This window comes from Otolemur garnettii, unplaced genomic scaffold (assembly GCF_000181295.1).
Source record: "Otolemur garnettii isolate 467f Iridium unplaced genomic scaffold, OtoGar3 scaffold00087, whole genome shotgun sequence".
Classification (NCBI taxonomy): Eukaryota; Metazoa; Chordata; class Mammalia; order Primates; family Galagidae; genus Otolemur; species Otolemur garnettii.
In genome coordinates this window covers 840,824-868,624 of record NW_003852482.1, presented here as the reverse complement: position 1 = coordinate 868,624, position 27,801 = coordinate 840,824, and the positions used below count along the sequence as shown (strand labels likewise).

Here is a 27,801-nt window from a genome sequence, read left to right as displayed (position 1 = left end):
CCTCTACCCAGGGGGACAGCTTGAGGCTCTGTCTCAAAAAAAAAAAAAAAAAATGTGTTGGCCCAGCACCTGTAGCTCAAGTGGCTAAGGCACCAGCTACATACACCTAAGGTGGCGGGTTCGAATCCAGCCTGGGCCCGCCAAACAACAATGACGGCTGCAACCAAAAAATAGCCAGGCGTTGAGGCGGGTGCCTGTGGTCCCAGCTATTTGGGAGACAGAGGCAGGAGACTAGCTTGAGCCCAGGAGTTGGAGGTTGCTGTGAGCCGTGATACCACAGCACTCTACCCAAGGTGACAGCTTGAGGCTCTGTTTCAAAAAAAAAAAATGTGTTTATAAAATGGAAGACATCAGCATGTTTAAATGCTAGTGGGGGAAAGACTTGGGGGAAGGAGGTAGAGGACTAAACGGGGACAGAGCTGGATAAACCAAGTGCAGGTGGGGGGTCTCAACAAGGAACATGGCAGAGGGGAATCACAGGCAGGAAGGAAATGAAGGGATATTGAGGACGTGAGTTACAGGAGAGGAACGGGACTGGAGGCCTCCTGCGCATCTGAGCTGGGCTGGACAGTTAGGCAGCCATGGGCACAGTCTGCTGGGACTTGGGTTGACAAAGGAGAGTCTGAGGGATAAGTGTCCCACAGAGAAGACTAGGAGTAGGGGCCCCATAGTAGGAACTGGGGCTCCTTAGAGGCTGTGGACCCTGGGCCCAGGGACACAGGCAGGGGTGAGGCTCCTCAGTGGCCATCCCTGCTATAAATTGGAAGACTCTGCCTCATTACTGGGGTCCTTGCTGAGGCTGCAAGTGAGGCGTGTATGGTAGCCAATGGGAGGGGTCTTCCCTGCCCCATGTTCTGGTAGAAAAACCTGCTGGGTGACAGGCTTGTCTCCGAGGTTTTCCTTTAGCTTTGTCAATACAAAGAGACCACAAAGATCCCACACCTGAGGACAGGCCCCTGTGAAAGACGAGACCAAGAAACTCAAACAGAACTCAGAGACCAGAGACAATCTGGAGCCAGAGCTGCTGTGATTCTATACAGAGGGCACAGTCTCCATGTGACAGCATGATAAGACCAGTGCCCCAAGACAGGACGAAGCAGTAGGTTCAGGAGCAGTTAAGTGGACGTGAAAAACTTTAAAAGATTGGAAGATAAGTTGGGAAATCCTCCCAGGAAGTATAACCAAAAAGAGATAGAGAATGGCAGAAAAATATCAAAATCTAAAGATTATTCCAGTAGCTTAGGATGACAAAAAGATATTGAGGAGGAAATTACCAAGGAAAGTAAGGGCTGGGCGTGATGGCTCACACCTGTAATTCTAACACTCTGAAAGGCTGAGTAGAGTGGATAACTTGAGCTCATAGGTTTGAGACCAGTCTGAACAAGAGTGAGACCATTTCTCTAAAAATATCCGGGCTTTGTGACAGGTGCCTGTAGTCCTAGCTACTTGGGAGGCTGAGGCAAGAGAACACTTGGCCCCAAGAGTTTTAGGTTGCTGCGAGCTGTGACACCAGGGTACTCTACCAAGAGTGACAAGTGAGAGGCTATCCCCCCCCCCCAAAAAGGAAAGTAACAAAATGTCCCTGAACTAAAGTCTTCAGCATGAGAGAGGCCACCACATGCCAGAAGGGCCCTGCTGAGAAGGAATGGGTTCCCACCAAGGAGCATCATTGTGAGTTTGGGCTGATGGGGACAGAGGGACTGCCCATGCACCTCTGAGGCAGGTAGCTCTGGCCTGTCAGCAGTGTGCCAGACTAGAACAGCCCAGAGCAAAGCTTCAGCTTCTGAGGGAGGGTGCTTTTCCATCTATATTGCCAGTCCCCTGTGAGGGAACAGTCAGGCTGTCTTCAAACAAGAAGGTCATGGAAATTACCTTCCTGAGCCCTTGGGAAGAAGTTCTCTATCAAAAGCAGCAGGAGAGAGAGGGCCTGTCACTAAGAAAGTGCTAGGGCTCGGTGCCTATAGCTCAACCGACTAAGGCACCAGCCACGTACACCTAAGGTGGCGGGTTCGAATCCCTAGCCCGGACCCGCCAAACAACAATGATGGCTGCAACCAAAAAATAGTCGGGCATTGTGGCAGGCGCCTGTGGTCCCAGCTACTTGGGAGGCTGAGGCAGGAGACTCACTTGAGCCCAGGAGTTGGAGGCTGCTGTGAGCTGTGATGCCATGGCACTCTGCCCAGGGGGACAGCTTGAGGCTCTGTCTCAAAAAAAAAAAAAAGAAAAAAGAAAAGAAAGTGCTAGAGAGAGCCTGAGTAGACAAGAGGCAGAGCATCTTTGCTGTCATGGTATGATTCCTGAGAAGATGAGGGGTGGTCCAGAGCAAGTGGACAGAGCTATGCACCCGATGGGGCTAGCATCTCTTCCCCCAGAGAGGTCTTCAGGCTCTGCTGTTGCCTCCATGCTTGTCCACAGAAAGGGTGATGGTTAGGAAATGAAGCCTGAATGCATAGGATGATGCTAGAGGTTTAAGGTAAAAGAGAAGGTAAGAAGAAGACAGGTCTCTGCCTAACAGGGAAGCTGCTGCAGAGGCAGATGTGAACCAGGTGGTTTTGGTCATTTGGACCCATCTGAGGAGAGGGACAGGCCCACTAGAGCAGAGGGAGCCTGGGGAGTGACAGGTGGGGGTGAGGGTCCCCATGGGTAAGGGGGACATCGGAGATCAAGTCCAGAGCACAGGAGGAGAGGGGGTCCAGGCACAGCTCAGCACAATAGGGAGGGGAGTTGTGCAGGAGAGGAAAGCGATGTCTCAGCCCTCTGAGGGGGGTCCTGGATGGGCACCCTTTACCAGCCTCTGTACCATGGCCACACCTCACTGAAGGAGTTGCCTCCGAGCTCCTGTGCATGGTAATGGCTTTGAGGGAAGCTTCCTTCTCCTTTGTGACTTTGTATTTTCCTAAATTTCTTGCCATCATAATAGTATATATGTTTTTAAAAGGTTCTGTTCTGGATGGTGCCTGTGGCTCAAAGGGGTAGGGCACTGACCCCATTTCTGGAGGTGGTGGGTTCAAACTCTGCCCCAGCCAAAAACTGAAAAAAAAAAAAAAAAAAAACCCAGTTCTGTTCTTATTTTAATAACAAACCTCTCAAGGAGCAGGAGGCCTTGGCATCCTGGGGAGGGACTGCTCAAGCCTGGAGTGCCGGGCTGTTGGGCCTCCTGTGGGGTAGGGGTGGGCCCTGGTCTTGCCAGGCTCTGGACCAACCCTCCCTCCCCCCTCTTCAGCCTTTAGGTCAGACATTCTCTGTTTTCTCCCTTCTCTGAGACCCCTCCCAGCAGAGTCGAGAGCGCTGACCTGCTAATTTGCTGACTTGCTAACCTGCTAACTCACTAACATGATGACGCATTAACTCACTAATGCACTAACTTGCTGTCCTGCTAACTTGTTGCTTCACTAACTCGCTGATGCACTAACTCACTAATGCACTAACCCACTGACTTGCTATCTCACTGACTAGCTAACCCACTAATGTGCTAGCTTTCTGATGTGCTGACTCGGGTCCTCTGCCTGCAGAACTTTTGGAGATTTATATTCCGGAAGAGCCTGCCCTCCACTTCCCTTTGTCAGATGGACTTTGCCGTCCTGGGCCTTGGGGACTCCTCATATGCCAAGTGAGTAGTAGACAGGGCAGATGTGTTGGCCAGCACTTGGACCAGAATAGGGACAGTTTTGGGGGGTTTTTTGCAGTTTTTGGCGGGGCCAGGTTTGAACCTGCCACCTCTGGTATATGGGGCCGGCCCCCTACTCCTTTGAGCCACAGGTGCCGCCCAAACAGGGACAGTGTTTAAGGTCAAACAAGAGGTGTGCTGCAGAGGGTCAGGGACCCAGCCCAAGGTTGGTCTCTGCAGACCAGATAGCCCCTGAGTGGCACTGACTTTGTATTCTCACCATAGACGTTGCTCTGTGGTCGCCCAGGCTACATGTATGTGGGGCCCAGATTGAAAGTGAGTATGGCAACAGAGTGCCACAGCTGGACCAGGGGTGTCACCACAATCCCTGACAAAAGTCAAGAAAGACCTACCTGGCACTGTTCCCCAATTTTACAAAAATAGATACAGTGAGATATTTATGACTCAGGGTGCTCATGGAGAAGGACACAGCATGTACTCCTGCTATGCCTAAAGGATACTCTCCTCCCCCTCAGTGGGACTGCCTCTGGGTTTTCTTTATCAACATTTGCACAGCACACATCTGCACCTTCAGCAGGAGTGGTGTTGCTTTGCATGGTTTCCTAAGGAAATAAGAGGTTTTCTTTCAAGGGTATAGATGGCAACTTAAGACACCAAAATGTTGAAAAACTGCCTGACTGTCCACGTAGGGACTACTGAGCACTGCATGGCAAAAGCTATGTGAATGGTGGGGTTCTTAATCACTGTAGATACAAGGGTAGAAAATGGGGAGAGGGATGGCAACATCACACATTTCTGTTCCAGATTTTATTCTGTGTAATGTGATACTTGTTCATGTTGGTGATGTACATGGGCAGGAAGGTAGGTGGGAGGGTGGGAGTCCCAACTGCTGATAGCATTCCTGGAAATCAGTGTTACAAGGATCCAATTGTGCCTTTGTAAGCCAAAGTGAGAAACAGCTGACCCCCCGCCCCCAGAAGATGCCTGGTCACTCATCCCTACGGACCCTAAGACCACATACCTCCCCAGCGCACACTCATTCCCCATGAGCAGTAGACTTGCTGTTCAGGGCTGTGGTGGCCACCCTGGTCTTGGAAGCCTCTGGCATGCAGTGGCTCTGCCCCTCCTAGGCTGCAGCCAGCATGCAAGCATGAAATGTCTGTGCCCATAGAAGGCCTGCCCAGGCTCTGCTCTGGCCAGTGTGGTGGGCCAGGCCTGGCTTCACTATCTCTACAGGTACAACTTCGTGGCCAAGAAGCTGCACCGCCGACTGCTGCAGCTTGGGGGCAGTGCCCTCCTGCCGCCCTGCCTCGGGGATGACCAACATGAGCTGGGGTGAGTGTGCAGGCAGGTGGTGCCTCCATGGCTCTGCCCTGCAGGAAGCAGGTCTGCTCAGGTGGGCACACTCCCTCCTAGGCCAGATGCTGCTATTGACCCTTGGCTGCGAGACTTGTGGGTAAGAGTGCTGGAGCTCTACCCAGTGCCTCAAGGCCTCACTGTGATCCCTGCTGGAGTCCCGTGAGTATAGCCTTGGGTCAGCCCACAATGGTGCAGCAGACCCAGCCTGGCCTTGAGGACCTCACCCTGGGCCCCTCCAAGGTGTGAGTATGCAGCCCCTGTGGAGGGGAGTCCCTGGTCTGACACCCAACACCCTCCCTGCAGCCTGCCCTCCAAGTTCACCTTGCACTTCCTTCAAGAAACTCCTAGCACATGTTCTGAGGAGCAGAGGGTGGCCAGCCCAGACTCCCAAGGTCCCCCATCAGAGTTGCAGCCCTTCTTTGCACCCATGGTCTCCAACCGGAGGGTCACTGGACCCTTGCACTTCCAGGACGTTCGGCTGATTGAGTTCGACATCACAGGCTCTGGGATCAGGTGAGGCCCTGAGCACAGCCCAAATGCCAAGCTGGCAGTAGGGTCTTGTAGGTCCAACAGGGTGTAGAGGTGCCCTAGGAAGCCAAGGAGAGCAGGGTGAGGATGGACTGTGGACCTGGGGTCCAGAGGGTCTGCCAAAGCTGAGTAGAAGGTAGCTTGCAGAGAGTAGGCTGGGACCAGGCTGCAGAGGAGATGGCTTCCATCTGAGGACCATAAGCCCTCTCTGTAGTCTCCCCTGAGCCCCCGTGTCCTTTTCTCACAGCTTTGTGGCAGGCGACGTGGTGCTGATTCAGCCCTCAAACTCAGCTGCCCACATCCAGCAGTTCTGCCAGGTACTGGGCCTGAACCCTGACCAGAGCTTCTTGCTGCAGCCGCGGGAGTCAGGTGAGCCCTGGCCATCTGCCCTTCCTCATGCCCTTAGAACCCCACTAAGGGCCCAGCCCAAGTCCCTGGGTGTCTCCCACTCACTGTTACAGGTGTCCCCTGCCCCTCAAGGCTGCCCCAGCCCTGCTCCATCTGGCAACTCGTGTCCCAGTACCTGGACATCACCAGTGTGCCTCGCCGCTCCTTCTTTGAGCTCCTGGCCTGTCTGTCTGTCCATGAGCTAGAAAGGAAGAAGTTGCTGGAGTTCAGTTCTGCCCAGGGCCAGGAAGAGCTCTATGAGTACTGCAACCGGCCTCGCAGGACCATCCTGGAGGTGAGGTGGACAGCCGGGAGGGCACCAAGCCCTGACTCCTGGCCATGCTGTGGCCATGCTGAGACTCGCTTCCCAGGTGCTCTATGACTTCCCACACACAGCTGGCACCATCCCACCAGACTACCTGCTGGACCTCATCCCCCCAATCCGGCCACGAGCCTTCTCCATCGCCTCTTCTCTGCTGGTAAGGGGACTGATGGACAGAGCTGAAGACTGGCCTTAGGAAAACTGGGACTAAGGTCCTGGGGATGGGAGGCAGGAGTTGTCCTCTGACCAGGCAACTGGGGCAATGGGCAGGGTGCCCACATTCCTGCCCCCCTGGCACTCCCCCAGGCTCACCCCTCACGACTGCAGATCCTCATGGCTGTGGTGCAATACCAGACCCGCCTCAAGGAGCCCCGCCGTGGCCTCTGCACCTCCTGGCTAGCGTCCCTGGACCCTGGGCAAGGTTACCCTGCTCCCAGGGGAGGTGCAGCCCAGGGCTCCCATCCCCACAACCACAAACCATGGCTTTGAACCCTCTTCATGCCATGTGTCCCTGCAATAGGACCTGTCCAGGTACCCCTGTGGGTGCGGCCTGGGGGCCTGGCCTTCCCAAAAACACCGAACACACCTGTAATCATGGTGGGGCCTGGGACTGGGGTGGCTCCCTTCCGAGCAGCCATCCAGGAGCGTGTGGCCCAGGGCCGGACTGGTGAGTACACAGGGTTCCCAGGGCAGGGCCATGGCCAGGATTGGCCCATGTGAGCCTCAAGGGCCTATGTCCAGATTTGAGACCACCCTGCATTTCTCCAGGAAACATCTTGTTTTTTGGCTGCCGCTGGCAGGACCAGGACTTCTACTGGGAGGAGGAGTGGCGGGGCCTGGAGAGGAAGGGCTACCTGACCCTGGTCACGGCCTTCTCCCGGGAGCAGGTGTGTATGTTCGGAGGGGGGATGGCAGGAGGAGGGTGTTCAGGCTCAGCCCCTGCCAACCTCCTGCCCCACAGGAGCAGAAGGTGTATGTGCAGCACCGGCTCCGGGAGGTTGGGCCACTCGTGTGGGAGCTGCTGGACCACCAGGGCGCATACTTCTACCTGGCAGGGTGAGCAGGCCTGGGCTTCAGTGAGAGTGGGCCCAGCCCCTCAGGGGTCCAGCCTCATGGAGCTCTCTGCACGTGCCCCTCCAGCAATGCAAAGAACATGCCAGCAGACATCTCGGAAGCGCTGATATCCATCTTCCAGGAGGAGGGCGGGCTCTCCAGCCCTGATGCAGCGGCCTACCTTGCCAGGCTCCAGCGGGCGCTGCGCTTCCAGACTGAGACATGGGCCTGAGGGTCTGTCCTGGCAGCCCTCACCCAGTCTGATGACTGGCCTCCCAGGAGCCCATCTGGCAGCGGAGCTATTGTCATCTCCAGGACCTGTCTGTGTCCAGGATCTTCTCAGGCCAGGAGGACAGTCTGCTCCCCATGCACAGCCATACTCCTCTTGACTCCCGAGTCCACCTTGTCATCCTGGCCTCACTGCAGCCTCCATTGGCCCCTCCCCTCCCTCAGCCTGACACATAACTCTGTGTCCATTTCTCCCCCATCCTGATCACACAGGTATAAAGACCCAGGGAGGCATGGGCAGCCTGAAGGGCACCAGGAGGTCTGCTGAGGGTCCTCTGCCCTGGGGCCTCCCCAGCTTCTCCCACTGTACCCTGTAGAAACTGTTAGCCAGACACCCCCGACACCCATGGGGCTCAGGACAGGCCACTTGGCCCTGCTTCCTGAGGAGGGCCAGGCTAGTGTAGCCCCTTCCTCTCCTAGTTCTAGGAAAGCCTTGGCAATAAATGATGCCACCAGCTGGCCACTTGCTACATGCACATCCTTCCTCTGGCTCCTCCTGGGTGATCGGTGGACCCACAATTCAGAGAAACCCACCTGAGATGGCAGTGTCCCTCCCATGGTGTGTGCACGTGTGTGTGTGTGTCTGTGTCTGTGTCTTGCTGCTCAGCCCCCATTGCCTGGGTTCCCTGGCAACAGTGTCTAATCTAACATGGTGAGCACCTACTGTTTCCACTATGTACTCAAGGCTTAGAGACAGGTCAGCTAAGCTCTGCTGGCTCTGATGGCCAAGCAGGAGTGGCCAGCAGAAGGGACCATGGAAGGTGCTGGGAAGACCCCAGCCAGGGATGAGGTGTGTAACCCTCTGGGAACCTGCCTATTCCAGAGCAAGGGGCAAGGCCGGGAGTGGGTGTGGTAGGTGCTGTCCCACCCCTGGGAGGAGCCTTTGGTGCTGGGAGGGAAAAATCCTGTTGGAGGAGTCTGGTGACCTGGCAGTCTTGTCAGTGGCTGACTCAGGATTGGACATGGCTGAGGCCAGGCTCAGGCCAGATCTGACTGGGGACGGTGCTGTGTGGGCGCAGGAGCCACCGGAGCTGGCATGTCCACTGGGCATAAGCGAAGTTTACTTCCAACTTGGAGGAGGTCAGTGCTAGACCCCAGATTGCTCACCTCAAAAGGCCACACTGACCTTGCAGCTGACTATTGCCGCCACCCTGGCGTCCCCACCCTCCTATCATGACTCCTGCGCTAGGGACCACACCCTCAGCCCCACTGACTCTAGTTCTGAGTCCCCCAGTCCACTTTGGGCCCCTCTGGGTCCTGAGTGCCTGGCCCCACTGTGCCAGGTGCCAGTGAGGGAAGGGGATGGCCTCAGAGCCCCCCATGAAGCCGAGACCATATACAATGAGCCCCTGCTGGGAGCCATCTTGTTGGACAGCTGTGCCTTAACAGCCAGAGAGGAGGGGGAGGAGCAAAAAGCAGCAGGGCAGGAGGAGGAGTGCCCCATCTGCACCGAGCCCTATGGGCTGCAGGAGCACTGCCTGGCCCTGCTGAACTGTGGCCATGGCCTGTGTGAAGGCTGCCTGCATCAGCTGCTGGGTACAGCCCCCAGTGCTGACCTGGGCCGTGTGCGCTGCCCACTCTGCCGCCAGAAGACGCCTATGCTGGAGTGGGAGATCTGCCGGCTGCAGGAGGAGCTGCTACAGGCCGATGGGCCTGCACGCTCACTGCCCTGTGACACCCCCCTGCCCACTCGCCGTGGCCCTGGGCCCTGGGGCTTCCTGGAGCACCGTTACCAAATGCGCTTCCTGATGGGGCCGGGGGCTGGCCGGGGCTGCCTGCCCTTCCTGCCCTGCCCTCCCCAACTGGGTGCCTGGCTCTGGGCACTGCGGGAGCATGGGCCCTGTGCCCGCCGCCTGGCACTACTGAGCCTGCTGGCCCTTGAGCTGCTGGGGCTGGGGCTCATTGCCATGCCACTTGTGCTGCTGGGGCTGCTCCTCGTGCTCCTGGACCGCTCCAGCCACTAGGCAGAACCCTGACTACCCTGCACGCCCACATTGCCCACACCTGGGTGCTGTGGGGCCCAGGCTGAAAAATCCAAGGTTAGACCCAGAACACCGGCTTTCAATCAAGGCCTTCTGTCACTGAACCCAAGACTAGGGCTCAGGCCCACGTGGGAGCTGGCCCCTACCAGAGTCCGTGACTGCCCTGCTGCTAGGATGCCAGCTGAGCCCAAGGACACTTGCCCCCAAGGACAGTTGCTGGAGGTGACCAGCCCAGCAGGAAGGTGTGCAAACAGGGCCCTGTGTACCTGGCAATGCCGCTGGGCCACACCGCCTCCACGTGAGGCCCAGGCAAGCACAATGAACACAAAGTGAACTGAGACCCAGTGTAAGCCTATTTCTGGGAGAGGGCAGGGGCTGCAGACCCTCACCTGAGGATACCAGGTGCAAACCCTAGCTCTGCCCTGCCTCCCTGCACAGCCTTATGCCAAGCTTGAGATTTTCATTTGAAAAAGGGATATGTGCAGCCCACCTCAGAGGCTTGTTGGTGATGTGGTGGGAGATGAGAGTGTGGCCTGTGAGGGCTGCGACAAGAATGGCTCAGTAAACAGCGGCTGCAGCAAGTACCCCTGTGGCTACAATTGTCCTCATTACCTGTCTTCACCATCTGGGTGGGCTCTCCTCTGTGCCCCCTGCAAAGGTACCTTTTCCAAACCTAGTTGGTATCCTCTTTCTCATGCCATGATCTCAGCCAGCCTTGGTGTCAAGGCCATCCCCACACAGCCTTAGAAGAACCAAGGATGCGCAGGATCAGTGTACCAGGATGGAATTCACAGAGCTGACCCTCACGCAGACATACCCCGCCACACACAGTTGGCTGGTACAGAGGATACGCCTTTTCTTTGCTGGCTGGGCTGGTTCTGCGTACCTGCCGTAGAACCCTCTGTGATGCCCACAGTGGCATGCTCTATACACATGGGGATTTGCACAGAGACTCACAGTTGGGCCCAGCCTGCCAGAACTATGTGCTCACTCACAGCCTGACCTCTGTGAGCAGAGCAGGCCCACCCTGATATGCTCTGGGCCTTCCTCTGGTGACTCCAGGTTGCACCCTGTCTGGACTATAGCCCTGCACACCCGCCCTAGGCCCTAGTCCTGGGCACAGCCCCCAGGAGCAAGCTTCAGTCCAAGGAACAGGTGGGAACTTTGGCAAAGAGTTTTAATGGCAATGTTGACTGCAGCGACAGTGCCACGCAGGGTGTGGCCAGAAGCCACAGTGGGCAAGGAAGGGTCAGCAGGTTGGCAGGGCAGGGCCAGGTCCCTGAAGAAGCGACGAGCAAGGACCAGCAGGCAGCAGTGGGCAGGGGGCCACTACATGATGGAGCAGGCGGACAGTGGGTTCCGCACATGGCAGGTGCACGCAGCCCCACAGTATTGCCGGAAGGTCTGATAGCAGCTGCCCTCAGGCTCACCCCCCCACTGACCACCACTAGGGGCTGTCAGCGCCTCAGGAGGCAGACGGCTCAAGATGGACGTGTTGACAGCCAAAGCGGCTAGGCCGTAGTCAGTGAAGAGCACAGTCTCGCGGCGGCAGGTGGGACAGGAGATGAATTTGTACTTGGGGCAAGACTCATAGAGAATCTGCAGGCACTGCTCACATACAGAATGCAGGCAAGAGAGCACGCGAGGACGCCGCTGGGTGACGTTGTACGTGTGCCCACAGGTGGGGCATTCCAAGGGCTCACCACCCACTGCTGCTGCTGCTGAAGGAGCTGCTGAGGCAGTAGGTCCAGGCCGGATCACATACTGATTAACAATGACCTCGTCCGCTGGCGCCACTCGGGGGAAGCCCAGCTCTGCTGTGCTGCCCTTGCGGGGCCGCCGTGGCAGGGGTGGGGTGTGGGATGCCCCTTCCAAAGCAGGCATGTCTCCCCCACATGCCTGGTTGACAATTATCTCTGTGTCTGAGGGCCAGGCACGCTTGGGAGCCAGAGTAGGAGTGGGTCGGGGAGCAGGTGGGAAGCAGGGGGCAGCCGCTGGTAGCTCAGGGAACTTTTCAGGGTGGACGATCTTCATGGCCTCCATCTTGAGGATGACATGGGGGCCCTTCAGGCAGGACATGAGGAGGCCTGGCCAGCCACTGCCCGCCTCAGGCCCAGGGTCAGCGGGCATCTGGCTTTCTCCAGCCAGACTGAACGTTTGGGTGGGTGGGAGTGATGGGTGGGGCCGAGGTGGAGGACAGGGGGCAGCATCCTGGTCCAGCCAGGCCTGATGGGGACCCCGGCCGCCCCGTGGACTCCTAGGGGCGGCCGGCAAGATCTGGGGGGGGCAGGGCCCCCCCAGTGGCCACAGTGGCTTTTCTGGTCCAGTCCTGGGAGGAGGAGAAAGGGGTGGAGGAGGGGGAGGCAGGTAAGGGCAGTGAGGTGTGGGAGGCTGCCCTGGTCTGCAGGTCTGGCCCAGGGCCTCACCCAGGGTCTCCGGCTGCTGAGGCTGATATAGGAGCGTGGGGGGTGCTCCCCCAGCAGCCGAGGTCAGCAGTCCCCGGGCTGAGACATCGGGGCAAGTAGGGGCTAGGTGGGCCCCATGGCTCCAGGACAGGGTTCCCAGGGAAGGCAGTTAGCCTGAGCCCTGGCTGCAGGAGGACCCAAGCGGCAGGCTCCGGGGCAGGAGCAGAGGAGAGGCCTGGGCCAGGCCTGAGCTGCAGGTGAGAGACAGCGTGAAGGAAGCGCCCGATCCCACCCTGCCCTCCATCGTCACCCTCCCCCAGCACAAAGGACCAGGCACGGACCTCTGACCCTAACCTCAGCCAGGGGATCCCGACCTCCGCTAGACTAGGAATCCAGCCCCCTCCCGGGTTCCCGCCTCTGAGACCAGACCTTCCGGAGGACTGACCCCTGTTGGGTGGGAAAGGGCGACGAGTCCAACCCCCGCCCCGCCCCCGCTCACCTGCCCCAGCCTGGCGTTCCCGAGCCGCGCGCCGCCGCCGCAGAGGTTGTCTCAAAGGCAGGCCTGGATGCGGCGCCCGCGCCCGGGTCCGGCAGCTCTGGGGGCTCCCGCAGAACCTCAGGCGGTGCGGGGCCGCGGGTGGCACCCAGGGGCGCAGGACGCGGGGCTCGGTGCAGCTAGGGGCTCGGTGCGGCGCGGCGCTGCGCGGCGGCGGCAGGTGCGTGCGGAGCGTGGCGCGCTCTGCGGCGGAGGCGCGGGACCGCAGTGCGCGCGGCGCCCGCCCGCGCCCGCAGCGCCACCCCCCCTGTCTGGGGACCCGCGCGGGGTCCGTAAGGCGGAGCCAGTGTCTGGGCCGCCCCTCGGTCCGCTCTAGGCCCTCACCAGCTCCCAGGGTCCCGATTTCCCGCGCCGCCCCAGCCCTCCTCTCCTCTCCTGCCTAACGCTGGTTCTGGTCAATAACCCTCCACGAATTCTGGAATCCCTTCCCTCGGGTTGTGAGGCCCCAAGATGCTGGAGTGGGGGAGGGAGAGGATTTGCTCTGAGAGTCAGGGTCTCCGCCTGGCCCGTCAGCGCTGGGAACGCCCCCAGAGTTCAGCAGTAGCAGGCTCAGAGAGGGCAACGTGACCCCAGGAGGGATGAGTGGAGGTGGTCAAGGAGACGTCGGAAGAGTGAACAGGGCGGAGTTGGGGGTCAGGAGAAAGGTCCACGTACAGGTGGACAGACGAGGAGTGGAATTATGCAGAAAGTCAAACCGGCTGGCAGTAGGCCCTCAGAGAACACACATCTGCCATTCCATCAGGTCAGCACGTGCTGACCTGACTGCACGCAGTGCCGAGGCCCCATTCTTTTCTGCTTACTCCCCTGGCCTCCCATTGCCACGTGTTGTGCTGCCACTTCTGTAGCCAGCTCTGGGGCCTGCACTTGACCCTGGAAAGTCTCAACCCCTTTCAGGCTGCAGCCCCCCTTTCCTCTGTACAGGCCAGTCTGCGCCTGGCTCTAAGCAGAATCCCAGGCAATGTGCACCAGAGTGGACGAGGTTGGTGGTGCAGGAGCTCACGTGGGCAAACAGGCCTGAGGAGCATCCTTAGCCTGTCTGACCTGCTTTTGCCTCTCTGTAGGACCTACGGCTAGTATCTGGGCTCATTCAGCGAGAGCAGGCGAGAGAGGTGAGCAGGTGACAGGAGCACCGCTGGAGGGGCTGCAAGGGCCTTATAGGGCCCTGGATGGTGAGGAAACCAAGGCAGGCGCGACCAGGGAAGGGCTTGAAGCTCAGACTCCGCAGCGGAATGCTGGCTGACCCACCGACTAGCTCCTCACGCAGGCCGCAGGCCCCGCCTCCTGTCTATAGGGCCCGCCCACACGGAGAGAGGTCCCGCCCCATGCAAGGCCACGCCCCGAGCTGGCCAAGCCCAGCCATTCAGAGCTGGGGTGGCCCAAGCCGAGTGTCAAGTTTTCCGAACCGGGTCTTTTGGGAAACTCTTCATTGCAGGGGCTTCTGGGAAATAAAATATTTTTCGGCCTCCCTCGTCCTGTTTTGCGCACACGCCATTTCTGTCACGCAAAGGGCGGGGTCCGAGCTCGGGGGGCCGGGCTTCCTGCGCCTGCGCACTGAGCCTTTGTCGCCCACGGTCCCCGAGTCCCGGTTCTCCAGACTCGCGTAGCCGGTCGCAGGCGCTAGGTTTCCAGGGTTCGTGTTCCGGCTGGTCACCGCCCCGGGCTGACTTCTCCATGCCCCTGGACTCACCTTCCCACCCACCAGGCTCACCGAGTCCCAGCTCACAAGCCCCCATCCCCCAGGCTCACAGCCCTCCAGGTACCCCCCGCCCAGACTTACACCCTCACGGCCTGGGTTCACCTTCCCACCCCAGGCTCACATCTCCACCCCGACAAGGGCCCCCACTATGGCTCATCTCCCACCCGCCAGGCTCAGGCCCCCAACCCGTTAGGCTCACTTCCCCATCCCCTATTCCCTTATCCCCTTATCCCCTTATATCCTAGGCTCATCCCCACTGGCCTCCTGCCCAAGGTGGCCCAGTGTACCTCCCGCAGATGGAGGAGCCCAAGCTTCGGGGGTGGGGGGGTCAGGGCCTAGTGTGGGACACTGGGAGAAAACGTGTACCCCCCCTCATCTCCAGAAGGGAACTGTGCTCCAGAAATGAGCTCAAGATGTCCTTGGAGTCTGAAGCTGGAGCCACTAATTATAAAAGGAGAGATGTGTGACAAAGGCGTGTGAATCACACATTTTTTACCAGTTGAAAAAGTGGAAAACTGGCTTGGCGCCTATTGTTCAGTGGTTAGGGCACTGGCCACATGCATTGGGGCTGGTGGGTTCGAAACCAGCCGGGGCCTGGGGCAACAACAACCAAAAAAAAAAAAATAGCCAGGCGATGTGGCATGCACCTGTAGTCCCAGCTACTTGGGAGAGAGTAGGCAAGAGAATTGCTTAAGCCCAAGAGTTTGAGGTTGCTGTGAGCTGTGATGCCAGGGCATTCTACCAAGAGTGACATAGTGAGACTCTGTCCCAAAAAAAAAAAAAAAAAGTGGAAAACCCTCCAAATTGTTTATGTTCTCAAACATCCCTGGCCTACACCCAGAGTGGGGGCTCTGAGGTGTGTGAGCACCCTGCCCCACTTCCTTCCTGGAGCCATAACCTCAGGCTCACCTCCCTGGCAAGGGCCCAGGGCATGACCTGAATGTGTCCAGCCTGAGTCACCAGAGGTTGGGAGCGCCCTTAGCCCAGGCCTGTGGTGCCACCTACCTGAGAAGGAAGGGTGAGCCAGCTACTATGCTAAGTTGCTGGGGCCTCTTGAGATCTTGAGAACCTCATCTTTGAGTCCCACCCCATGGCCCCACCCTTCCGAAGGAGGGAAAAGGCACTGGCAGTCTCTCAGCTCACAGGCACGGGAACCTGGAACTTAGACGGCCAAGCAGACAGGCTGCTACATAACCACACAACCACTACAGGTGAGTCCTTGGCTGTGGGGGCTTCCCTGAGCTCAGGGGGTATCCCACATTAAGTCTCCCACTGTTATCTACCCCATCCCAGCTCCATCTCCCCCTCTTCCCTGCCCCATTCCCAGCCCCATCCCAGGGGGAGTACCACTGGGGGAAGGATTGACAGCTGGGAATCCCTCACTGTTCCCTCATACTTGGTTCACCTAGAACAGAGGGCTTGTACACACCCTTGGAGGGCATCTCGCCCATGATTACCAACACCTTGACAAAGCCAACTTTTCTCAGGGAATGTGCTTTTTCTGGTTGTAGGCTCTCAGGTGACCGTATCCCTCCACTAAGCCCTTATCTGTGTCTTCTCTGCCCATCCCTGCAGGCTGGGCCATGGACCCCCATGAGATGCTTGTCAAGAACCCATATGCCCACATCAGCATCCCCCGGGCTCACCTGCGGCCTGAGCTGGGACAACAGTTAGAGGCAGTTCCCTCCCCCACCTCTTCCTCCTTGGAGACGCAGCCTGTGCCCTTGGGACCCTGTACCCTGGAGCCAGCCCACCTCCTGCAGCCCACTGAGGTCCCAGGGTCCAAGGGCACCAAGGGGGCTATCCCCACCCAGAGCCAGCAGGCCTGGCAGCAATCCTGTAACCACTCTGACAGTGGGCAGCGCCCACCGGGACTGACCTATGCTGGCCTGCCACCTGTGGGGCAAGGTGATGACATTGCTCACCACTGCTGCTGCTGCCCCTGCTGCCGCTGCTGTCACTGCCCCCGCTTCTGCCGCTGCCATAGCCGCTGCTGTGTTGTCTCCTAGCCCTGCCAGGCCCATGACCCAGCTTCTGCTCTAGCCAGGCAGTACCCAGATGTACAGGTGGCCATGGTCACAGGCATCAACTTCTTCCAGCCTGAGATGGGCACGTACTCACCAAAAAGGCTGCCGGCTCAACCATGTCTTTGAAACAGAGCCCCAGGCACTAGCTATGATGGGACACCCTTGACTACCACCTTTAGGCCAGGCAATAAAGCAGGGTGAGCTTTGTCCTGGTGACTCTTGTCCTTTCATACAGGCCCATTCCAGAAGGTCTCCCAGGCTGGACACAACAGCCTCTGCCCCACTGTATATATGACATACACACATATGCAGCCTAATGTAAACTATGCTTTAATGTGACCAGCAGGGTTTAGGTCTGCCTAGGGGCTATGTCAGGGGTGGGAGTGTGTCCAGGCCAGGCTATCCTGCACTCTTTAGGCTGCAGCTGAGATGGAGACACCTGTCTGCAGGTCAGATGTCAGGAGGGTGCCATGTGTAGAACAGGGGGGTAGGAGCCCTAAGAATGGTCTCCAGAATGAGGGTTAGGTTGGCAGGGGATTGAGGGTGGGACTGGTGCTGGCAGGTTTCAGGGAGCAGGAGCTCAGGAGCGAGCCCTACCCACCTTGAGTCACATCCCAACCTCCCTGGGATGTGTGTCTAGTTTCCCAGGAAACATCTAATTTATGCACATCTCTGTGCTCCCTCAGGGCCAGGGCTTCCTGGAGGAGGTGGCCTATACCAGACCTTGAAGGGTCTGGGAGAAGGCTGGGTTTGTGGGGATGGGCCATGCTGCCTGGGCAATACAGCATGCCTAGGGAGGCTAGGATGCCAGGGCAGGGAGTGAGCTATGAGGCCAGCCTTGGGCACCCTGTTGTTCTAGGCAGGGCAGAGACAAGCCAGGAGGCGGAAGCTGGGCTGGCTGTGCAGGACCGACAGGTCCTGGTGCCACACCAGCCTCCACTGACGCATGGTGAGCAGCCTCACAACAGGGCAGGGCAGCTGCATGGGTGTGCTGTGGATGGGTGTGGGATGGATGGGTCATTGCCCTGACTGTGCAGGGCTCAGTGTGCCCAGCCCCCTGTCCATGTTCCATGGCTGGCCCACTCAGGTCAGCCACAGGAACCTGTCTTACCAGTCCTGAGGCCGACTGCCAAGAGGTGCAGGAGTAAGCAGGGGCCATTGGCTTCTCTCTTAGTGGGGCTGTGAGTGGTCCTGGGGCCCTGCCCACCTGCAGTCCTCCCACTTTGCTCCACTATGGTCCTGGTCACTGGACACACACTGACCACGCCTCCTGGAACCTGGGCCTCCTGGGCTGACCTGGAGGTCACAGATGGTAGGTGCCCTCCGATGGCGGTATCCGCATCACCTGCTCTCTCAGAACTTGGGGGAGGTCCTGCTTGAAAGAGGATCACCACACATGGTGCTTGAGCGCCACCTGGAGGCCACAGGCTGGCTGCTGCCCCATGACAAGAACAGGACAACTAGGCAAGGACCAAGGTGATGGGGAGGGAGAAGTCACACAAATCTATATGGACCTGCACATAGTGAAGAAGTTGCAGAGGACCCAGAGATCCCAGGGCTCTGAGCCAATGGGGAATCCTAGCAGGCTTCCTGGAGGAGGTGAGCTGAGGGCTGAAGGAGAGGCATCACCTGGGCCAAGGCAGGAAGTTTCCAGTGTGGAAGAGGAGGATGTAAGCCTAGGGAAGGGCATAGATGGGGAAGAGTGTGAAGTGGGGTTAGGGTGTGAGGGTGGGATGGGGGGAGAGTATGGATGGGGAAATGAACTGCAAGCCAAGCTGGAGCTTGGGGTTAGCAGAGTATGGGTCTGGGCAGCAGTTAGGGGAATGTGGGGGGCACCTTATCTCCTGTGAGTGGGTGGTGCTGTTAGATCCAGTTTCAAGTGCTTTGCAGCTGAAAGGGGAGCAGCCCGCCACCTGCCTGTCTGCTGACTACCTCGCTGGGCCAGTAATGCGAGACAGACAGGGAGCCGCAGTGTGCCCTGGGTCCCCACCCCCTTCTGCAGCCACCCTGTGGCTGTGCACGCCTGCCCAGTGGTGTGGATGCAGGTAAGAGAGGCCCGGAGCTGGGGAAGGCTGGGTGGGTGGGGGCCTCAGCACAGGGCTGAGAGAAAGGGTCATGGAAAGGAACTGAGCAGCTGGACAGGAGGCTGCCCATAGGAACTGGGGTGTGCACCAAGCCTGGTGTCCACTTGTCCCACCAGCTACCACCCTCCTTCCCAGATCTGCATGTACCTGTCAGCCCCACAGTCCCACCACCTGATCACCTGTGCTGGCCAGTCACAGAGGTGGCTAGGCAGGTTACAGCCATGCTGCTCCCCACTTATGCCCTCCCTGTGCATCTCCCCCAGGATGCTGCAGCCCGAGGGCCCCCCAGCCTCAGAAGAGGGTGGGACCCGGCGGATCGACTGCATCATTTGCTACTCGGCCTATGACCTCTCTGGGCATCTGCCCCGCCGCCTCTACTGTGGACACACCTTCTGCCAGGCATGCATGCGGCGGCTGGACACACCAGTGCACGAACAGCGCTGGATCCCCTGCCCACAGTGCCGCCAGAGCACACCCACACCTCGAGGAGGGGTGGCCATGCTGGACCTTGACTTGGCTGCCTTCCTGGCTATTAAGGCTGAACGAGAGCCAGCAAGGATGGAGCCCTGGCCCCTGACACCCCTCAAAGATGGCACCGCTATCACTCAGCAGCCGACTGGGCTCTGCCCCACCTTGGGCCCCCAGCCCCACTTTTCCCCAACGAGATGCTGCTGGAACTGTGGCAGCCTCTGCTGCCTGTCCCTGGGCAGCCACGAGGTCTGAACTCTGGCCATCACCACCCCTGCAGGGGAACCTGCTGCCTGAGGCAGGCCTTCTATGGAACCTCTGACCACACACAGTCCACCCAGAGCAACCTGGTGGCAGAATGTCCCAGATACAGCCTACCTGGCCCAGCATGGCAGTGCCACCCTAGCCAAAGATATCCCCAGGCCACAACCAAAGTTTCGGGCTATGAGATTTGGCTGGAGGCTGGTGACATACCTATCCTGGCCAGGATAGTCTGACTATGTATGTCAGGTGGGGACACTGCAAACCCAGCCTAGACCTGGACTCAGCTCAGAGGGTGTTAGGACACCCTCTGGTGGCCAGTCCCAGGGGCCTGGGCTATTGGCTAAAAAGGCAGCACCAGGTCAAGGCTAGTCCTGAGTGGGTCATGCCAGAGCAGGTCTTCCTCTCCTATGAAATGAGCTAGGAGGAGAGGACACCTCCTTCATCCCTGCCCTCCATGGTAGCCCTCTGATGTTCATCCACTCAACAAAGTTCATTGAATTCCTACTGTGTGTCAGGCGCTGTTCTGGGAGGGTTCTGTGCAGGTACAAGGCCAAGGAGAAGGCTGTAGGCAAGGCCATCTCTGAGGCCCTGAGAGACCTGCCTGGTCAAACAGACCAGTTGAGCTGATTCTGGCTGCCAGCAGCCATGACATAGACCCTTCAGGGGGGCCAGAGCAGGCTGAGGTGCTGGCCCTCTAGTCAGTGCTGCAACACTCCCTCCCTTCAGGAAGGAGCTGTGGCCCCTGCCAAACAGGGGTGCAGGATGGGAAGGAAAAAGAAAATTTGCTGAGCAGACACTCAGAATCCTCCTGCTTCTATGGGGCAAAGTTCTCCAGGCACACAGCGACAGCTGGGCAGACAACAGAGCAGGAAGCTTGGCATGGGCTCCCTATGAGAGCAGGACTGGGCAGAGGAGCTCTTCTTCCTGCCATCTCAGGAGCAGGAAGGAGGCTGATTCCCATAAGGAGCACCTCAGAAGGTCAGGAGAAGGTTGGGCAGTGTGGCCTCCTCTGCTGGTCACCACTAAGGCTGGGCTCACAGGCAGCCCTGTTGGCTCAGCCCTGCCCTGAACCTGGATCTGAACTGGCTGACCTCAGGGCGGGTGCCTTCCCTGGCTACATGAGAAAGCTTGTGCTCCCTGCCCACCTAATGCAAAGGGCTTCCCTAGCACTTTCTGTTAGGGGCAAAAACAACCACAATAAGGTCTCCAAAAAAGCTCTGAGGAACAGAGAAGGCAGTGGGCAAACTTTGTACAGCCCCCCCAGGTGGCCCCAGCCAGTGCACCAGCGACCTGCCCTGCACAGAGTGGAATATCCATGAGGTCATACACATGCCTGTTTGTGGATGTCCAGGACTGAGGGCTGCTGGCCAGCCCTGCAACCCCCCTGGACTGACTTGGAGCCCATTGCTGGGACAGAGCCCACTCCAAAGAGATTGGCTCAGGGCTCAGAACTCCTGGCCACAGGGGGAACAGGGACTGGACAAGGCTCAGGGGGCCTTGGGCACAGGGGGTATCCCCTCGGGGGCCTCAGCTCCTGGGTAAATATTAATGGGGCTCGACACACAGCAGGTCATGTGCGCACTTAGTGGATCTTTGACCTGCAGCTGTCCCGCCCTGTGTCTCCTCCCTGCAAGTGCCCCCTCACCACCTATACAGGTAGGAGCTTCCAGAACCAGGCTGGGCTCAGGGACCCTGAGGTGACACTGAGGCCAGGGCTGGGTGACCTTCAGGGGTTAGGCCCTATCCCAAGCCTCCAGGGTCCAAGGGCAAGACAGACCAGCCTCGGGGCAGCAGGAGGGAGAGGAGGCACAGAAGACCCCTGGTCCCAAGCCTAGGTTGCTGGGAGGGAGTCTAAGCTGAGGCTCAGACAGGTAGGGGTCCAGACCCAGCGAGCTGCAGAGGCAGGTGCTGCCAGAAGGGGAGCCTCAAGGTGAGGTGGGAGCCCAGCCCCCTACTGTGCTCCTCATCACCCTGGGGGCGGGGGTGGGGTGGGGGTGGGGCCCTTATCAACCAAGACATAACGCTTCGGTATCAAATGCCAAAGTCTAAGCTGGGACCATCCACAGTGTCCTGATGACACCCGATAGGAGAGGTCCCCGGGTTTCCCAGCTCATGGCCACTTCCGGCCTACGCCCCAGCACCCTGTGCCCTGGGCCACCCGCCAGGCCTTCTCCCAACCAGGACCAGTGAGGGAACTCAGAAGCCAGGATTCCCACAAATCTGCCCCTGAAACTGGATTAGGCTCACCTGACAACTGCCTGAGGCCATTGCAGCCATCCCTCTGTGGATAGAGGAAGGGGGGAGGTTACCAAGGCAAAGGTCACGGGTGAGTGGGCCCCAGGACTTGGGGCCTCAATTCAATTTGGTCAGGGCGGGGGCAGGAGATGTCTCTGACTTGTGCATCTCCCCAGCAGATAAAGCTTGGGCCTAGGTTTGTCCCTGCCTGAAATCCATGCCGAATTCCCTCCCTGGTGGCCAGGCCCCCCACCCTACTCTGGACACAGTTGATCTAGTGGACCGGAGTCTGAGAAATGCAGGTACCTGGAGTCTCAGTGCCTCAGTCCTGGGCCTGCCTGCCCACCCACCTCTCTCCAGACAGCTTATGCTGGGCAAGGAGGGGAGAGGACCCATTTGTCTCCTGGAGCACTCTAGGGGACCAGGACAATCCTAGCCAGGGCCAGACAAGCAATAGTCCTTTGGACTTCACTCCAAGCCCCTTATGCTTCAAGCCCTCCCAGCCTGCCCCACTTCTAGGGGGGGTCCTGGAAATAGTCCTACTTGATTCCCCCTGCAGGGACCGCTCATCTTGCCCCAGTCTTGGAAGAAGAGGCCACAGATCCCTGGGCCCTCCCTCAGCTGAAGGACACTAGCCAGTCCTGGAAAGGTAGGTCTGGAGCAACATGCCTGGGAGCAGCATGCCTCTGACTCCTGGGCCCTTGGGAGGAGAGAGCAGGGCATGGGCTGGCCTAAATAGGCCACAGAGAAATCTACCATGCAGGCCAGCATCTGGGAATACCTACACCCTGCCTTGCAATAAAGAGCCACCCTGCCTGCCCTTCCTGCTGGGGTTATGGCTCTGGCAGAACCCAGGGGCTGTTGGCTGTGCCATACTGCAAAGGAAGTGGTGGGGGACAGAGGATGACCAAGGCCTTGCTCAGGAGCATAAGAGAGGAAAGGCCCAGCTCTGCCCTGGGGGCTATAAGGAAGAAACAGGTCCCTGCCCTGGTGGGGGAAAGGAGGAAGGGGCCTGGGAAGGGTGCTGGGCAGGGTGGAGAGCTGGCTGAGGACAGTCCTGCCCTGTGTCCTCAGAGCTCAGCATGGCTGGCAGGCTGCGCCAGGTGGTCATAAGCTTTCTCAAGGCCTGTGGACTCCTTGGCAATCTCTACTTCTTCATCTGCTCCCTGGACATCCTCAGCTCTGCCTTCCAGCTGCTGGGCAGTGAGATGCTAGGCGGACAGCCAGGACAGTGGGGGGGGGGGGACAGCCAGCCTTCTACAGTCTCAACACACCTCTTTCCTGGGCACAGGCAGAATGGCTGGAGACATCTTTAAGGACAATGTGGTGCTGTCCAACCCTGTGGCTGGACTGGTCATTGGCGTGCTGGTCACAGTCCTTGTCCAGAGCTCCAGCACTTCCTCCTCCATCGTGGTCAGCATGGTGGCCTCTAAGTGTATGTGCAACCTTCCTTGCCAGGGGGGTGGGGTGTGGGGTGGGTCAGAGGCTGACTCTGCCACCCCTCAGTGCTGACTGTCCAGGCATCTGTGCCTGTCATTATGGGCGTCAACGTGGGCACATCCATCACCAGCACCTTGGTCTCAATGGCCCAATCAGGGGAACGAAATGAGTTTCGGAGGTGAGTCAGGGATGAGAGGGTGGGCTAGAGCTGCAGGGGCAGCCAAAGCCAAGGCCAATCCACTCATCAGTCCATCTCTGCGGCCACAGGGCTTTCAGTGGTTCAGCTGTGCACAGCATCTTCAACTGGCTAACAGTGCTGATCTTGCTGCCACTGGAGAGCGCCACAAGCATGCTGGAGAGGCTCAGTGAGCTGGCGCTGGGTGCCACCCGCCTGCAGCCTGGGGCTCAGGCACCTGACATCCTGAAGGTGCTGACGCAGCCACTCACACACCTCATCGTGCAGGTGAGGACGCCTGAGGTCCTCTGCCTTCGTGCCTGAGTGCACTGGAGTGGAGAAGGTGGAGGCCCAGGGTCCAGAGGGGACAGAGGAGTGTCTGGGACCTGCATTAGGATGGGGGAGAGAAGAACAGAAGTGGGTGGGATGGAGCTGGGCCCTGTGGTCATCTGAGCCCCAGATGAGTCCTGAAGGAGTGTCTACCACACGGTCAAAACACCTCTGTCCCTCAGCTGGACACCGACGGGATCATAGGCAACACCACCAAAAGTAGCCTCATTAAGCGATGGTGCGGCACCAAGGAGCAGACGGTGAGGTGCCCTTTCCCCAAGCCCTCACTTGACCTCTGACTCCCTGCCTGCCGAACTGCCCATCCCAGCCCTCTTAGAGTCCTGAGCCCTTCGACTTCTGCCTGCCCATTGAATCTGCCCTGAGTCCTTCCTGACCCCTCCCCCACCCAGGGGAACAACAGCGAATGTGGAGCCTTCGGCCTCTGCACCGAGAGGAACAGCTCGACCCCAGAGGACCGGCTACCCTGTGAGGCCGGGCCCGTCCCTGCCCCGCCCCGGCCCCGCCCCGCCCCGCCCCGCCCCGGCCCCGCCCCGGCCCCGCCCCGGCCCCGCCCCACCCCACCCCGGACTCATTCCGACCCGGCCCTTCCCCGTTCCACTCCCTGAGGTGCTCCAGCACCCCAATCTAGCTCCACCCCCAGGCCGGCGCTGCCCCGCCCCTGCCCGGCCTTTCCGTCCCCCAGCCTCACGCCCCCCGCCCCGCCCCGCCCCGCCCCAACTCAGGCCGCCACTTGTTTGCCGGCACGGCGCTGACCGATCTGGCCGTGGGCTGCATTCTGCTGGCCGGTTCTTTGCTGGTGCTCTGCACCTGCCTGGTTCTCATCGTCAAGCTGCTCAACTCGGTGCTGCGCGGCCGGGTCGCCCAGGCGGTGCGGACGGTCATCAACGCCGGTGAGGTGGAGGGGCGGGGCCTGGACGAGTAGGGGCGGAGCGGACGTATAGGGGTGGGGCCGAGCTGCCATCGGCCATGGGTGACCCAGCCGCCCTCCCCCAGACTTCCCCTTCCCCTTCGGCTGGCTTAGCGGCTACCTGGCCATCCTTGTGGGTGTCGGCCTGACCTTCGTGCTGCAGAGCAGTAGCGTCTTTACCGCAGCCATAGTGCCCCTCATCGGTGAGCTCAGCGGGCAGTGGGCATCTGGAGGTGGGGATCTGGGCTGGGGCCCTGTGGTCACCCCTAACTCCCCCAGGGGTCGGAGTGATAAGCCTGGACCGGGCATACCCTCTCTTCCTGGGCTCCAACATCGGCACCACCACCACAGCCTTGCTGGCTGCCCTGGCCAGCCCAGCAGACATGATGCTCAGCGCTGTCCAGGTACTGTACTGCCCTCATCCCCCAGCCCCCAGTTCCTCCCTACTCCCAGCTCCGGCCTGGGGGTTTCTTCTCAGGTTCAGTCCCCTTGTGTCCAGCGCCCTGTGGACAGAGTGTATAGTGAGGCTGTGGCCCCAGGTTGCCTGTGGCCCTAGCTCTCTTTGGACCCCTTCTCTGTCTCCAGCCACAGACCTGCAGCCCCACCTCCTCCGACTGCACAGACCCTGCAGGCATCTCTCAGCCCTTACCCTTGCACCTTTTCCCTCAAGACCTAGTAATATAGGCTGGGCGCCGTGGCTAATGCCTGTAATCCTAGCACTCTGCGAGGCCAAGGCAGGTAGATTGCCTGAGCTCAGGTTGGAGACCAGCCTGAGCAAGAGTGAGACCTCTCTCTAAAAATAGCTAGGCATTGTGGCTAGCTCCCTACTTGGGAGGTAGAGGCAAGAGAATCACTTAAGTCCAAGAGTTTGAGGTTGCTGTAAGCTATGACCAGCATAGTGACAAAGACATATAGAGAGTGACAAAGTGAGACTTTATGTCTCAAAAAAAAAAAAGACCTAGTAATTTTCAGGTTTTCTCAGCATGTGGCTCTGGGCCACCCCCATGGTCTGTGCCCCTTCCTATTTAGCATCCCGCTGCCTCCCCTGAGAGACCCCTGCTCCTCCACCCTTCACTTGTGCTCCTCACCACCTCCTCTGGAGGCTGACCCCAGCCTTGGAGGCTCTGAGCTCCTCTATTGCACACCACCAGGGTCTCTCTGCCTCCATTCTCTGCTCCCTTTGTGGACCAGCCACCTAAACCCAATTGCCCACTTGGACAGTGCCCACCTTCCCAGCCCTTGTCTAGAAAGGGCTCCTCCCTATCTGTGCTGGGTGCCCTGATGATATCCTGGCCATGACTTTGCCTCCAGTATGTCTCTCCCATCCCCAGCCCTCCAGCTGGATGCTCCACACCCAATTTCATTCAGTCCTGCTTGTTCTATAAAACACCCCCACCCTCCATGGTCTGCTACCCTGGTGTGCGACAGGTTAGGCTCCTGAAATCCTGGATCACACTAGGTTGCTAATCACGAGAAGGGATAAACCCAGCCTTCCTGGGCTCCTACCCGCATCCTTATCTCTGCCCCAACTCTGTGCAGGGTCCTCCTCCATCCCCTCCAGAAAGCCCTCCAGGCTTGGCCTGCATACAGATCCCTCCAAGTCTGGCAGCCCCTGGAGGAGCTTTGTGTCTACCCTCCCCCCCACCCCAGACCAGCTGATGGTCCTGTGCCTCCTCCCCACCAGATCCCTGGCTAGGGTAGCAAAACTCACCTGGGAGAGGAGCGGGCACAAGACTTAGGCAAAGCTAAGTTCATCCAAAGGAGGGAGCAGTCCTACTGTAGATCCATGGTGCATAACCCACAATCTGTGGCTGATCATTCTTGATGTCAGTGATGCAGTTACCATGCTGGGGTGACAGACTGTGCTGCTGCCTCCTCCAGAGTGTGTGGGAGAGGGGGCTGTCAAAGGAGTGTGTCCATACATGGCTAGAATCTACCCTCCCAGGAAGCCTATGTCATTAGGATGCCGGATGATCTTTGGGTGTGGGCCCCTTTCTGCAGGGTGCGGGGAGGTGGGCAGGGGTCCTGGGTGGGAGGTGACCCATTCCTGCCCTGCCACCCTCAGGTTGCCCTCATCCACTTCTTCTTCAACCTGGCCGGCATACTGCTGTGGTACCTGGTGCCCGCCTTGCGGCTGCCCATCCCACTAGCCAAGCGCTTTGGGGACTTGACTGCCCGCTACCGCTGGGTAGCCATTGCCTACCTGCTGCTCAGCTTCCTGCTGCTGCCCCTGGCAGCCTTCGGGCTCTCCCTGGCCGGGGGCGCAGTGCTGGCCTCAGTTGGGGGTTCTCTAGTGGGGCTAGTGCTCCTAGTTGTCCTGGTTAACATACTGCAACACCGCCGGCCAACCTGGCTGCCCCACTGCCTGCGGTCCTGGGCCTGGCTGCCCCTCTGGCTCCACTCTCTGGAGCCCTGGGACCGCGTGGTGACCCGCTGCTGCCCCTGCAGAGCCTGCAGTCCCCCGAGGGTCAATGACAAAGAGGGCCACTGCTATGAGAACCCTGAGGTCTTGGCCTCCCAGCAGTTGTGAGGAGTGAGCACCATAGCAGACCACCCTACCCCTTACTGAGTTCAAGAGGCCAGGCTCTGAAGGAGGTGCCCCAGGAGGGCAGTCCAGCAGCAGCAGAATTTTGAGTCACCTGCTTCCCCTCCTGTGCAAATAAATCAGGCTGTTACCCAGGTGTGATGGTTTCCACTCCCCAACAGGGAGGGTGCCTTGGCTCCTGCTCTGAGGGGAAGTGGAATCAGAGCAGCCTGTGCCCCCTGGTGGACACTCAGGGCCGGCTGGGTGACGTGTAGGCAGAGGTGACCTCACCAGCCCCAGGCTGACAGTAGTGCGTTTCTGGCCCCTGGGGACAGAGGACAGGAAGGAAGGAACTGCGGGTCTGGGGGTTGGAGACTTCCCACAGATAGAACAGGTGACCAGTCCCTGAACACCGGAGCCACTGAATGAGCACAACGGTGCGGGGCAGCCGGAACTCATGCACTGCGTCCTGGAGCCTTCTGCCCACTGTGGGTATCACGGCTGGGGGTGGAGCCTGGAGTCCAGCCAGATGCATGGGGGGCATGAGGAGGGGACAGGGGCGGTGAGAAAGGCTGGGGTGTCCTGAGGCTTCCTCTCCCAGTTCTGTCCCTCAATGTCTCTTTGGGGGATGGGGCCAGGCCAGGGTGGGCAGCCTGTGACTGGGGTCCCATGGGGAATGCGAACTTGGCTTCTCAGGCTGCTGGGGGTACCCCTCCACTGGGTTGGAGCAGCCTGAGCCTGCCCCAGAGGATGAGAAGGCTTGGGGGGGTGACGGGGGTGGAGCAGGAAGGGAGCGGCTGCCACCCATGCCCAGGCCCTGGGGCCGGTGAGGCGCTCCCCCTCCTGCTGCAGTGTGGTCAGGTTTCCCCACAGGAAGGCTTTTCTGCTGGCCAGTGGGTAACCGGACACCCGGGAAGCAGCAGCAGGAGCCGTCTGCCACCTCCAACCCAAGGCGGCTCTACCCTACCCCGACCTCAGAGGCCACAAAGGAAAGAAACCTTTGGGTCATTTCAGAACCCATGCCTTTATCCAGGCATGCACAGACAGATGGACAGAGGGGCTGACCTCTGTAGAGATGTGCCTGGTTTGTCCCTTTCTTTCTTTCTTTCTTTTTTTTTTTTT

General features: G+C 59.2%; 6 protein-coding genes across 7 annotated transcripts; 5 read left to right on the top strand and 1 right to left on the bottom strand.

Annotated features, from left to right (window-relative positions):
- Window positions 1-3,031: 3,031 nt before the first annotated feature.
- NDOR1 (NADPH dependent diflavin oxidoreductase 1) lies at window positions 3,032-8,041 on the top strand. Of its 2 annotated transcripts, XM_023516197.1 has the most exons (12): window positions 3,032-3,610; window positions 4,865-4,963; window positions 5,045-5,146; window positions 5,291-5,500; window positions 5,763-5,884; window positions 5,977-6,197; window positions 6,274-6,381; window positions 6,531-6,645; window positions 6,745-6,891; window positions 6,993-7,111; window positions 7,186-7,280; window positions 7,365-8,041. In XM_023516197.1, exons 1-12 carry the CDS (start codon window positions 3,567-3,569, stop codon window positions 7,507-7,509), a joined length of 1,527 nt encoding a protein of 508 aa, XP_023371965.1. In that variant the 5' UTR covers window positions 3,032-3,566; the 3' UTR covers window positions 7,510-8,041. The 2 variants fall into 2 exon arrangements, with proteins under 2 accessions (XP_023371965.1, XP_023371966.1); XM_023516198.1 differs by having other exon boundaries at window positions 7,280-7,515.
- Window positions 8,042-8,319: 278 nt separating this feature from the next.
- On the top strand, window positions 8,320-10,443 carry LOC111726931. Its single transcript, XM_023516090.1, has 2 exons — window positions 8,320-8,326; window positions 8,664-10,443. The coding sequence occupies exons 1-2, from the start codon at window positions 8,320-8,322 to the stop codon at window positions 9,527-9,529; spliced, it is 873 nt and encodes a 290-aa protein (XP_023371858.1). The 3' UTR covers window positions 9,530-10,443.
- A 255-nt stretch (window positions 10,444-10,698) lies between these two features.
- Window positions 10,699-12,113, bottom strand: RNF208 (ring finger protein 208). The gene has a single exon (XM_003794804.2). It carries the CDS (start codon window positions 11,675-11,677, stop codon window positions 10,877-10,879), a length of 801 nt encoding a protein of 266 aa, XP_003794852.1. The 5' UTR covers window positions 11,678-12,113; the 3' UTR covers window positions 10,699-10,876.
- A 2,955-nt stretch (window positions 12,114-15,068) lies between these two features.
- On the top strand, window positions 15,069-16,422 carry CYSRT1 (cysteine rich tail 1). Its single transcript, XM_003794805.3, has 2 exons — window positions 15,069-15,415; window positions 15,780-16,422. Exons 1-2 carry the CDS (start codon window positions 15,295-15,297, stop codon window positions 16,211-16,213), a joined length of 555 nt encoding a protein of 184 aa, XP_003794853.2. The 5' UTR covers window positions 15,069-15,294; the 3' UTR covers window positions 16,214-16,422.
- Window positions 16,423-18,180: 1,758 nt separating this feature from the next.
- RNF224 (ring finger protein 224) lies at window positions 18,181-19,077 on the top strand. Its single transcript, XM_012808265.2, is given in 3 exon segments — window positions 18,181-18,276; window positions 18,579-18,625; window positions 18,627-19,077. Coding segments are annotated over 3 exon segments (465 nt in total). The 5' UTR covers window positions 18,181-18,270; the 3' UTR covers window positions 19,039-19,077.
- A 2,422-nt stretch (window positions 19,078-21,499) lies between these two features.
- SLC34A3 (solute carrier family 34 member 3) lies at window positions 21,500-26,685 on the top strand. Its single transcript, XM_012808263.1, has 12 exons — window positions 21,500-21,584; window positions 21,842-21,931; window positions 22,357-22,485; window positions 22,574-22,717; window positions 22,789-22,900; window positions 22,990-23,185; window positions 23,410-23,487; window positions 23,638-23,713; window positions 23,971-24,138; window positions 24,242-24,358; window positions 24,435-24,559; window positions 26,221-26,685. Exons 1-12 carry the CDS (start codon window positions 21,500-21,502, stop codon window positions 26,683-26,685), a joined length of 1,785 nt encoding a protein of 594 aa, XP_012663717.1.
- The last annotated feature ends 1,116 nt before the right edge of the window (window positions 26,686-27,801 follow it).

Bases quoted from the DNA above. Each gene is read 5' to 3' on its own strand.
- CYSRT1 (XM_003794805.3), top strand. From the start codon at position 15,295: ATGGCCCCACCCTTCCGAAGGAGGGAAAAGGCACTGGCAGTCTCTCAG. The intron at 15,416-15,779 runs GTGAGTCCTTGG...CCATCCCTGCAG, and splicing joins TAACCACACAACCACTACAG to GCTGGGCCATGGACCCCCAT.
- NDOR1 (XM_023516197.1), top strand. From the start codon at position 3,567: ATGGACTTTGCCGTCCTGGGCCTTGGGGACTCCTCATATGCCAA. The intron at 4,964-5,044 runs GTGAGTGTGCAG...ACTCCCTCCTAG, and splicing joins GATGACCAACATGAGCTGGG to GCCAGATGCTGCTATTGACC. The intron at 7,112-7,185 runs GTGTGTATGTTC...CCTGCCCCACAG, and splicing joins CGGCCTTCTCCCGGGAGCAG to GAGCAGAAGGTGTATGTGCA.
- RNF208 (XM_003794804.2), bottom strand. From the start codon at position 11,677: ATGCCCGCTGACCCTGGGCCTGAGGCGGGCAGTGGCTGGCCAGGCCTC.
- SLC34A3 (XM_012808263.1), top strand. From the start codon at position 21,500: ATGCCGAATTCCCTCCCTGGTGGCCAGGCCCCCCACCCTACTCTGGAC. The intron at 23,714-23,970 runs GTGAGGCCGGGC...GCCCCAACTCAG, and splicing joins CCCAGAGGACCGGCTACCCT to GCCGCCACTTGTTTGCCGGC. The intron at 24,139-24,241 runs GTGAGGTGGAGG...GCCCTCCCCCAG, and splicing joins GCGGACGGTCATCAACGCCG to ACTTCCCCTTCCCCTTCGGC.